The sequence below is a fragment of the Eschscholzia californica genome, unplaced genomic scaffold, assembly GCF_041429995.1.
Source record: "Eschscholzia californica isolate CP2 unplaced genomic scaffold, dmEscCali1.0.p SCAF_1, whole genome shotgun sequence".
NCBI lineage: Eukaryota > Viridiplantae > Streptophyta > Magnoliopsida > Ranunculales > Papaveraceae > Eschscholzia > Eschscholzia californica.
In genome coordinates this window covers 84,028,592-84,040,481 of record NW_028238198.1, presented here as the reverse complement: position 1 = coordinate 84,040,481, position 11,890 = coordinate 84,028,592, and the positions used below count along the sequence as shown (strand labels likewise).

Sequence of the window (11,890 nt, the reverse complement as noted above, 5' to 3'; positions counted from 1 at the left end):
GGAATAGAGATATCTCAAGAGAACACTCTATTTTCAGAGTGTCCTCTTGAGATATCTGTAATTGTTCAACTCATCAATATTTAAATTTCAACCAATAGAAATCAAGTCTTCTTATATTTCCAAAATAACTAATTACTTTTTTACAAAAATAACCATGACACGTAAGTAGAATAAAAAAATTTAGAGTGTTGCATTGGAGACATACGAGGACCTCTATTTTAGACACCTATGAGTGAGAATCTCAATTGGAACTCGACAAATAAGACGAATAGTGATTTTTTTTAGTTTTGCATTAGAGATGCTCTAAAGCACTGACCAAATCTATCGTCCATGTTGACGATGAAATTCAAACCTAACACGATCGGTTAGACGCGTCACAGGTATTTGCTACAATCTCTCTCTCTCTCAATTTTATGTCACAGATGAAGAAACTATTCAACTGAAATCAATCGCAATCTAAATTAAAGTTAGGGTTTTTATATTAGTAAATCGATTTGGTTTGTGGTTGAAATCTGAAATGTGTATATTGTTATTGAATCATGCAAGTTCTTTTCATTTTTGAAGGTCAGAGTTGGAAACAATGAAGATCAAGAATACTCACATTTGTGAAGAAGAAGATGAAGATAATACTTTCACAGAAGAAACCCTAACCCATAGTGTAGATGATATCAAAATGGGTATTTTTATGAAGGGAAAAGATGATCAAAATAAACCAATTCAAATGCAATTAGGTAAAAGTTTCTTGCTAAATCTGAAAACCCCATTGATGAATCTTGTGTTTTGGGCCTATTAGTAATGGATGAATCTTTTTTTTTCTTTGTAGGTGAAACAAATAATCATGAATTAGAGGAAAATACTAGTAGTAGTATTAATACTAATACTTCATCAATAAATGGGGATAATATTTTGATTATTTCTCATGCTTCCCCATTATTAGTAAAAGAACCTATTATTCATTGTGATTCCAGGAAAAAACTAATTGTTCTTGACCTAAATGGATTGCTTGTTGATATGTCCGGAAAATCACGTAGAGGTAATACTTTTATTGATCTATATCAAGAAGAATTTGTTAATAACAAATAATTAGTGTTAATCAAGAGATTAGTTCAAATTCTAAGAAATTGTTGTTTAATTGCAGGTTTTAAGAGGCCTTTTTGCGATGATTTTCTTAAATTTTGCTTTGAGAGATTTAATGTGGGTGTGTGGTCATCAAGAGTCAAGTACGAATCTATGTTTACTAATTCCAAATTATTCGAGTTTTAAGTTTCCCTAATTGATTAATGGTGTTCGGGGTAGTATTTTGTTTTCTCAAACTAGCTTGTAGAAATTTCTATTTTGATATATCTTCGACGTTGTAGTGGTAAAATCTACTTTTTGTTATCAACTATCTGCAGGAAGAATGTGAATAAAGTTGTTAACTTTGTTATGGGAGATTTGAAAGACAACTTGCTTTTTACTTGGGTAAGTAGTTTTCATTAGGTCGTTATTCAATTCAGTTTTAGAGAAAATTGACATTATTGATTATCAATGTCTTGTATGTGCTTTGGAAGGCCAGAAACGAGGGCATTTTCAAAGACTCTCCTAAGAGTCTTAGGGTGGAAGTGGAAGACATCCTTGGTCTTCTCTTTCATTGGTCTAGAAATCTAGGAAAGTATAGGAATTTGTCATATTGTGATTTCCTATCCAATTGGGAGGATATCATGAAGTAACATTTTCCTTTTGCATCTCCCTCGCTAGTTTTGTTTTTCCTTGTATATTCTTTTCCCTTCAATTTAATTCCAACGTTTCAAAAAAAAATGTCTTATATGTGGTCTTAAACTAATTGTCCGGGATGCAAGTAGGCTCTATATATCTTTGTTCTTCCCTAATCCCAAATAATAGTTCGAATTCTTTGGAGTATAAACATAGTAGGTGTTTTCTTATTCGAAAGTGTAAAATTTACCAGTATTGGTATCCGATAATAATACGATATGACACGGTGTAGAAAAAGCAAGTATTGGAATACTAGTCACATGGGTTTCTTTGTAGTTACTTCATTTTCACTTATAAAAGTTTTACGTTCTTATTGGAGTATTTGCATTTCTTCTTCCTCGGCAGGACGTGTCTTACTGCACTCAAACGGGGTTGAGAACAGTTGAGAATAAGCATAAACCTTTAGTATTAAAGGAGCTCAAGAAACTATGGGATAAGTACGAAGATAGTCTTCCATGGGAAAAAGGAACTTATAATGAATCAAACACGTTATTGTTGGACGATTCACCCTATAAAGCTCTACGAAATCCTGTCAGTACAATACAAATCCTTGTTCATTTACAACTTATTACTAATTATCTCATATGTTTCTATATATATATATATATATATATATATATATTAACTGTCTGTCTTCTTATTCTTTGTTTACTTTGGGTACTTAGCTGCACACTGCGATCTTCCCTTCTCCGTTCACTCATGAGGATATAAATGATAATTCATTAGGTAAGACTTCAATATTTCAAGTGATATTTTTTTTATATTTCGAAACATTGCGAATCTTGTGGTAATGTACTATCACATTCAATATTCCGAAAGGTTATTTAGCTACAAGGAAATATGAACACTATTTTTTCTATTGAACTTGAAAGTTAATACTTTTTTGTAATTTTTACTTTTTTGATGGGAAAAAGGTCTAGACGGAGATCTTCGGGTATATCTGGAGGGCTTAGTTGCGGCAGAAAATGTTCCGAAATACATCGAACAACACCCCTTCGGTCAACCAGCTATAACAAATGATAACCAGTTTTGGGATTTCTACTGTCAAGTTGTAGGTACCCAAGCACCCGGAGATGAATGAGTAGATAGGCCATTTTTTCAAGCAGAACTCAATCAAAGCATTTCAAGTTAAACCCAAGTATGATTATTTCGATATCTATCTTCCTTGCACTAAATTTGTTTCCTTTATATTTGTACATTTTGTTGTATTTTAGTTAGGTTTTCTTTCTATCAGTTATAACGTTATTTAATTCTTTTTTCCGTTTAGAAGAAAATATCGTACTCTCAACTTGGAATAGACTGTTAAAGTAGAGTTTGGTTTAGAACTTGAAATGAAAACTATGCTCTCCCACCCGGATAAGCAAAAATGATTTTGGTTTCAGTCTTCAGACTCATCTGACTCGAAATTTCACTTGCGTGTTTTCTTTCCTTGTAATTCGTCTGAATCTGATTCATTTGATTTGCACCAATTGTTAGCTATGTAACAAAAATACGAGTACAGGCAGATGTGCTCCAGACTGAAACGATATCCCTCGGAAACAGATGGTCAGATATACAAATGTTCTAGTTATTAGGTTCTTTATTCTGTCCTTGTACTTTATGTTTTCTGATAACCAGTTACTACATTATATTCCGAAGAAGTTAACCTAGAGTGTTTCTATTGGTATAGTACACAAGTACCTTGAGGGCCGGCTAGGGAAGAGTCTGAGTTGTGTGCCAGTCGCGCCACAGAGTCAGGATCTCTCTTGGATTTTCTCTTTTGTTCTAAATATATAAAAATCAAACTGCAGAATTACTACACACAAGATGCAAAAACAGGCTCCGACGACATATGACTAATTCGACGAAGACATCAGAGTGCTTAATACTAGTATGATAATATTTGACTAATGGCGAAAAATGTATGTAACCCCATACCATAAGACATGGCAACTTCAAGTTGTCTTCACAATGGTAGAGGTACAATTTAAAAGAGCACTAGTCAACTTATAGCCTTGTTTGTTTTGTAAACCGTGTTCTTTTTTATTTTATTTTGAACCCGAATTTTTCAATAAGTGCTTTTCAACCGATTTTCACGCAAAGAAAAATCTCCAATGAAGTATATAAATGTTTCGTATGTTGAGAAAAAATAACCACTCCTTATAGGTGATCAGTCTACTTAGAGTTTTTCTCTAATGCAGAAAACCAGGATCTTGGATGAAATGGTGAATAAATCAAACATAACCACGAAGCAAATAAAGAATAATGACACACAAGATTATTAGAGGTTCGGAGCAAGTCCTACGTCCTCTTTCAGCCGCACCAAGCAAATCCACTATGAATATGAAGTTACAACTTACCCGAGTTACCGTACACAAAGTCTAGTGTACTCCCCGATTACAATATCTTATCACTACAACTCTCACCCTCACACACTCACTCAACTCTCTGATCTCACACTCTTTCTCACTCTCTCACTTATCTAGGAGACTTGAGAAAATGGGATGATAAGAATTGAGAATGGTTCTGGCTATTTATAACCTTCTCACCCGTAAGATCAAAAGCAAAGCATTTAATACTTGGCAACAAAAGTCTTCACATTTAATGCATGGGAAGTAAGTCTTCCTCAAATCCAGGAAGAGATGGATTTTTCTTCCCCCATCAGTAAAGAGTAAAACCCATGTTTTGTGCATGTGAATTCAAAGCTAGGCATTATAGCCTTTTTGACTTTCACTTTGACCCCACCATATAACAATCTCCCACTTGGGGTCAAATAAACCTGTGACTTGGAATTGTAGAATATCCACTTCTCTTTCAACTTGGATTGGTGCTAACGTAACCTTCATGATGCGGCTATCCGGCTCTCTCAGACCGAGAGACCTACTGAAGCCTTGCAGAGCTTCAGCTTCTCAATTGTGACCCCTTTGGTAAACATGTCTGCTGGATTCTTCGAACCAAGAATCTTTTCCAGTAGTAGTAGCTCACCATCTTCCAGAAGCGACGGAATGAAATGGTAGCGAATATCTATATGCTTTGTCCTTGCATGATAGGCTGAGTTCTTGGCAAGATGAATAGCACTTTGACTATCACTGTACAAAATACTATTTTCTTCTCGTGCCCCAACTCTGCTAATAAACCTTTCAACCATATCATCTCCTTGCTTGCTTCTGTCACTGCTACATACTCTGCTTCAGTTGTTGACAATGTTACCAGCTTCTGTAACCGTGAGTTCCAACTCACTGCAGTCGATCCCAAGGTATAAACATACCCAGTCGTACTTCGCCTTTTATCAAGGTCACCTGCGAAGTCTGCATCTACATATCCATTTAAAACAGAATTTCCCCGTCCATAACATAAAGGTACATCCGTGGATCCTCTCAAGTACCTGAGAATCCATTTCACCGCTTCCCAGTGTTGCTTACCAGGATTGCTAGAATACCTGCTCACTACTCCCACTGCATGGGCAATATCTGGTCTTGTGCACACCATAGCGTACATAAGACTCCCAATGGCTGATGCATATGGCACACCTGCCATAAATTCTTTTTCCACATCTGTCACAGGACTCTGCAACTTGGAAAGCTTGAAATGACTTCCAAGTGGCATACCAACTGGTTTGGCACCCTCCATATTAAACCTTTTCAGAACCCGTTCAATATATTCAGCTTGACTAAGCATAAGTGTACCCTTAGACTTGTCCCTGCTGATTCTCATGCCAAGAATTTGTCGAGCTTCACCAAGATCTTTCATGACAAATTCACCTGCCAACTGATCCTTCAAGTTCTTGATTTCCTGTAGAGATGTTCCAGCCACTAACATATCATCAACATACAGTAACAAAATGATGTAACCAGAATCAAACCTTCGAACATAGCAACAGTGATCTGCGTTACATCTTGAGTAGTTGTTCCTGAGCATGAAGTTATCGAACTTCTTGTACCATTGCCTCGGGGCCTGTTTTAAACCATACAAGCTCTTTTGAAGCTTGCATACCATCTCCTCCTTTCCTTCTTCAACGAATCCAGCTGGCTGCTTCATGTAAATTTCTTCATCAAGGTCTCCATGAAGAAATGCTGTCTTTACATCTAGCTGTTCGAGGAAGAGATTTTCTGAAGCCACTAAACCGAGTACCACTCTGATTGTTGTCATCTTCACAACTGGGGAGAATATTTCATTGTAGTCGATACCTGGTTTCTGCTGAAACCCCTTCACTACTAATCTCGCTTTGTAGCGAATGTCACCATTTGCTTCAGACTTTCTCCGATAAACCCACGTGTTCTCCAATGCCTTCTTACCTCTTGGTAATTTTGCCAACACCCATGTGTCGTTCTGCACAAGTGAATCCATCTCGTCTTTCATGGCAAACTCCCACTTGTTTGAGTCCTCGTTCTGTAGTGCTTCATCAAAATGTTCTGGCTCACCATCATCTGTCAGTAACAAATGATCCATCACATTAGCATATTTTGGATTCGGCTTTGGTACACGTGATGATCTCCTTGGGACGAACACCGTAGATGTCTCGGTCTGAACACCTGACTGGTCTTGTGGAGCTGGGGAAGAAACTTCCACTGCTTGTGGAGTGTCTCCCTGTTGCATCTGAGATTCCTCTTCACCTGGAGTCTCTGCTTCTTCCACCACTCTACTTGTCATCCCTGTAGTATCACCCATGTCAACATATTTTTCTTTGTCGACTTGAGTAATTGATCCTTCACCTATGACCTGTGTTGCATCCTTGTCCTTGTATAATACATCTTCATTGAAGGTTACATCCCTGCTCCGGATTGCCTTGTGACTTTCATAGTCCCACAATTTATATCCAAATGCATCACCTCCATAACCAATGAAAATGCATTTCTTTGCCTGTGGCCCTATCTTTTTCCTTTCTGTAGGATTAAGATGAACATAAGCAACACATCCGAAAACTTTCAGATAAGAGAGGTTTACCTTCTTGCCGGTCCAAACCTCTTCTGGAATCCTCATATCTAATGGACTGCTGGGTGTCTGATTGATTAAATAAGCAGCCGTTTCTACAGCTTGTGCCCAGAAAGCTTCAGGCAACCCGCATTGCAGTCTCATGCACCTTGCTCGTGCATTTAGCGTCCAATTCATACGCTCAGCTACTCCATTCTCCTGTGGTGTCCCTGGGAGCGTCCTCTCCATACGTATCCCATTAGTAGCACAGAGCTGTAAGAATTCCTTCTTATCATACTCACCACCATTATCTGACCTTATACATTTTAGCTTCAGACCAGTTTCTGTTTCAACCAATGCCTTCCATTTCTGAAATGCATCAAACACGTCAGATTTATGTTTCAGAAAATAAGTCCATACCTTTCTCGAGTGGTCATCGATGAAGGTAACAAAGTATTGAGCACCACCATGAGAAGAGACATCAGCTGGTCCCCATACATCTGTATGAACCAAGTCCAACTTTTCTTTTCTTAAGCTTCTGCCACCTCTGTTGAAACTCACTCGCTTTTGCTTTCCCAGAACACATTCTTCACAAAAGCCCATTTCTACAGATTTTACCTCCGGCAAATGACCCGCCGAATGCAGAATCTTCATGTTCTTCTCACTCATATGTCCCAACCTTTTGTGCCATAATCTGACATCTTCAACACTGCTAGCCACTGCTAGAGTAGGTCTTTCTGAAGCTCGGTAGAGAGTACCATTTCGAAGTCCTCGAGCTAATACCATAGCTCCTTTGGTCACTTTCCAATTTGTCTTAGAAAAGTGAACCTCACAGTCGTCGTCACAAACTTGGCCCACAGAAACCAAGTTCCTCGTCAAATTTGGAACATGTCGCACATCTTCCAGCTTCCACGTCGAACCATTGACTTTCACGTTCACATCACCTACACCGATGATATCACATGCTTCACCATCACCAAGGAAGACTTGGCCAAAGTTCCCTTCCTTGTAAGAGGTCATGATCCCCTTATTTCCTGTAGCATGGAAAGAAGCTCCTGAGTCTACTATCCAAGACTCGTTCATACCGTCCTCGGAGAGTAATAGGAAACTCTCGGTGATCACATTGTTGTCATTAACAATGAAGACTGCATCGTCCTCTGCAGCTGCAACTACATGGACCTCTTGATCACCCCTGTTTCCCGTATTGTTAGCACCCATTCTTTCTGGACAGTCTTTCTTCATATGCCCTTCTTTATTACATGTCCAACACACAACTCTAGGTCTAGATTTTGATCTCCCCCTAGATTTACCTCTAAATTTACCTTTAGATTTATCTGAATTTTTATTAAAATTCCTGCCTCTTTCATATTGCATGCTTAAGACGGATCCTGAAGAAGAGCTAGAAGCGGTGTAGCCTCGTTCTAGTCTCCTCTCTTCTTCACCGAGTATCATAGCCGTTACATTTTCTAGCATTAATTTCTCACTACCCGCCGAGTTGCTTATAGACGTCACAGCCGTATCCCAACTCGACGGTAATGATGATAACAACCTTAATGCTTTAACCTCATCCGAAAATGTAATGTCAACCTTAGAAAGTTGGGAGATAATTGATTTAAACTTTCCAAGGTGAGCAGATACTGTCTCGCCTTCATTCATTTTTAAATTAAATAATTGTTCACACAACATAATTTTACCTGAGGCTGACGACTTCTGATAGAGTCTCTCCAAAGTGTCCATTAAGTCCTTTGTTGTAGATATTTCTTCGACATTGTTGTAAACTTCCTCCGTAAGACACCTACGGATCACGCCAACACACTTGCGGTCAAGAATAGCCCATTCTTCATCATCGAGTTTACCCTTCTTTTCCACTCCATGTAATGGAGCATGAAGATCTCTCTCATATAAATAATCCTCCATCTGTGATTTCCAATATGAGAAATTTTTACCGTTGAAAACCCGAACCCTTGCAACGTTATCTGATTTATCATCCATAGCTCCAACACCGATATAAACACTATTCACGGCGAAAATACTATTCACGCCGAAAAACACTATTCACGTCAAAAACACTATTCACGTGAATAGTAACTCCGTCCACCGACAACAGAAAAATTCAGCAATTCCTAACCCGGAAGCTCTGATACCAGTTGTTGAGAAAAAATAACCACTCCTTATAGGTGATCAGTCTACTTAGAGTTTTTCTCTAATGCAGAAAACCAGGATCTTGGATGAAATGGTGAATAAATCAAACATAACCACGAAGCAAATAAAGAATAATGACACACAAGATTTATAGAGGTTCGGAGCAAGTCCTACGTCCTCTTTCAGCCGCACCAAGCAAATCCACTATGAATATGAAGTTACAACTTACCCGAGTTACCGTACACAAAGTCTAGTGTACTCCCCGATTACAATATCTTATCACTACAACTCTCACCCTCACACACTCACTCAACTCTCTGATCTCACACTCTTTCTCACTCTCTCACTTATCCAGGAGACTTGAGAAAATGGGATGATAAGAATTGAGAATGGTTCTGGCTATTTATAACCTTCTCACCCGTAAGATCAAAAGCAAAGCATTTAATACTTGGCAACAAAAGTCTTCACATTTAATGCATGGGAAGTAAGTCTTCCTCAAATCCAGGAAGAGATGGATTTTTCTTCTCCCATCAGTAAAGAGTAAAACCCATGTTTTGTGCATGTGAATTCAAAGCTAGGCATTATAGCCTTTTTGACTTTCACTTTGACCCCACCATATAACATCGTATAGACCCCTCAATGGGTAATGGACTTCAATAGCTTCATCAAATGACACATTTAAGCATGGTTTGAGATGAATCTTAACAAAATAAGGGTTGGTGATTAAATTGCATCAATTCATTCCAACTTCGTTTGCAAGACTCCTTTCAACGAAAAAAAAGACCTCAGTTGCAAGAGACACTCCGCACGTAACATTTTTAGCATATTCATGATCATCTTCTTCAAGCTTCAACATTTATGGGCATATAGTAAGAATCCCCCAAAACCCATGGATGAAATTGTTCCCCTAATTTTTTGTTAAGACATGGCAGGCAAGAATTAATTCAAGATATATTAGTATATTACGAATAAGATAGTACAAAAACATATCAAGATCTATTAATTGAATAAACAATCTGAACGGACACAACGTTTATAATTGATTTATACGCGGGGTTCTAGGTCAATTGGTTTTGCAATTTTGAGGAGGTTAGGAGGTGGAGAAACCGATTTGTGGGAATTGTTGACTAATGAGATTATGCTTTCACGGACCAAATTAGAACGATAGACAAATATAGGAGCTAAATCGTTGTTTCCTCTCTAATCAGTTGATACATAGAAACTTATATTTTAAGTCATATAGAAGTACTATCATTATTTTTTGTTGAAAGGAAGTCCAATCATATTAAAAAACCTATTATCTCATAAAAAAAAAAAGGATTTTTGAGCCAGGGGTCCAAAAAGTGGGGGGTAAAACAAAAAAAAATCCAAACTTGGCAAAATATTGAGTGCAGGTCCAAATGTCAGGGACAACTCATTATTCCCTGGTTTTTATTTTTTTTCTCCCCTTCTTACCCTTGGACGGAAAATTCTGGTGTTTTCTGAAAATATAAAGCGGGAAAGTAAAATTTTTTGAAAATTCGAAATTTTTGGCCGAAATTTTGGGATCTCGTCCAGCAAACTCTGTCTTCTCGTCTTCTTTCTCTCTCTAAAACCCTAAGAGAGTCACTACTTTCGTTACTTCCCTCTTTCCGTTCTTTCTCTCTCTAAAATTTCCCAGTTTTTCTCTCACTATTTTTGGCCGTTTTTTCTAGAAATTTTGGCGAAATTGTAGGATCCCGCCTTCAGATTTCTGCTAAGATCTTTATCTCTCCAGATTTATCTCTCCCCCTAATTTCTCTCATAAATTTACGGTAAATTTATCTCTCTTTTAGGAAGGTTTTTTTTTTAAACTTAAAGTTTTTTTGGATGGATTTCATTTTCAAATTTTAGATTTATCTCGAGATTTTCCTTCCCTCTTTATCATATTTCTCTCTAGATTTTTTTACCTTTTGAATCAAATACTTTATTTTCTCAAATACTTTCATTTTATTTTACACTTTCTCTGTAAACAATAAAATTTCTAGAACACAAGAAAATTTCCTAGTACAAAAATGTCAGTACATAACCTAATTAGTAGTACACAAAACAATTCTCGGTACATAATTTAATTCCCAGTTCGAAAAGTGTCTAGTACACAATACAATTCCCAGTAAATAAAAAAATTCCCGGTAAACAATGACATTTCCAGTACAAAAGTGTCTAGTACACAAGAAAATTTCTAGTAAATAAAATAATTTTCAGTACACAAGAAAATTTCCCGGTACAAAAGTATCTAGTACACAATAAAATTCTCAATAAATAAAATAATTTCTGGTAAACAAAAAAATTTACCAGGAAAATTCCTAGTAAATAAAATAATTTACCAGAGAAAAAATCGAAATTTGAACCAATCTGAAAAAATTCGAAATTTAAACCAATGTGGAAAAATTCGAAATTTGAACCAATCAAGAAAAATTCAAAATTTGAGATAAGAAACAAATCTTTAAAAAAAAGAAAGAATTTTGAACCAATTTGAAAATATTTGTTTAGATTGGTTAAATTTGGAGAGAGAAAAAATCTAAATTAGTTAGAATTTGGTTAAATTGGGAGTGAAATTAGGATTTGGTTAAATAAGTAAAGAGAAATAAATCTGGAAACAAAATTAGAGAGAGAAAGTAAAAGAGTAGAGAGAGAAAGTAAACGCAGAGTAGAGAGAGAAAGTAAATCCCGTGATTTTTCAGAGTGGCAATTCCGTAATTTTCTGGGTGGCAGATTTCGTAAATTTGATGAAAAAACAAGGTCGTTACGGTACTTTCGCGTGGGGCTCTGACTATTTGGACCTCCTTTTCATTTATGGGCTACCATGGATGGGATGCCTATAAACTCCCTCTTTTTGGACCCTTGACCCAATCCCTCAAAAAAAAATAAATATTAGAAAGCCTATTCTTTCAACAACAACAAAAAAATTAGAAAGCCTATTTATAGGTGAAACAAAAATAGTAGTAGGATATTAGAATCCCATTAAAACAAGAGTTTCATTATATTAGGTCACCCCATTACTTCGGATGCATGCTTATATAAACCTAACCTATATCTCAACCTTTCTTCACAAGTCAGTCTCTCTTTCCCTTTTTGTATGAGAAAG

The 11,890-nt window shown here is 36.8% G+C and overlaps 1 protein-coding gene across 4 annotated transcripts; it reads left to right on the top strand.

Annotated features, from left to right (window-relative positions):
* Nucleotides 1–205: 205 nt before the first annotated feature.
* On the top strand, nt 206–3,133 carry LOC147570216 (putative FCP1 homology domain-containing protein C1271.03c). Of its 4 annotated transcripts, none has more exons than XM_086656773.1 (8): nt 206–380; nt 565–731; nt 824–1,033; nt 1,139–1,220; nt 1,395–1,461; nt 2,098–2,283; nt 2,418–2,478; nt 2,667–3,133. In XM_086656773.1, exons 2-8 carry the CDS (start codon nt 581–583, stop codon nt 2,831–2,833), a joined length of 924 nt encoding a protein of 307 aa, XP_086512899.1. In that variant the 5' UTR covers nt 206–380; nt 565–580; the 3' UTR covers nt 2,834–3,133. The 4 variants fall into 4 exon arrangements, with proteins under 4 accessions (XP_086512899.1, XP_086512900.1, XP_086512902.1 ...); XM_086656774.1 differs by having other exon boundaries at nt 206–466; XM_086656776.1 differs by having other exon boundaries at nt 233–466; nt 969–1,033.
* The last annotated feature ends 8,757 nt before the right edge of the window (nt 3,134–11,890 follow it).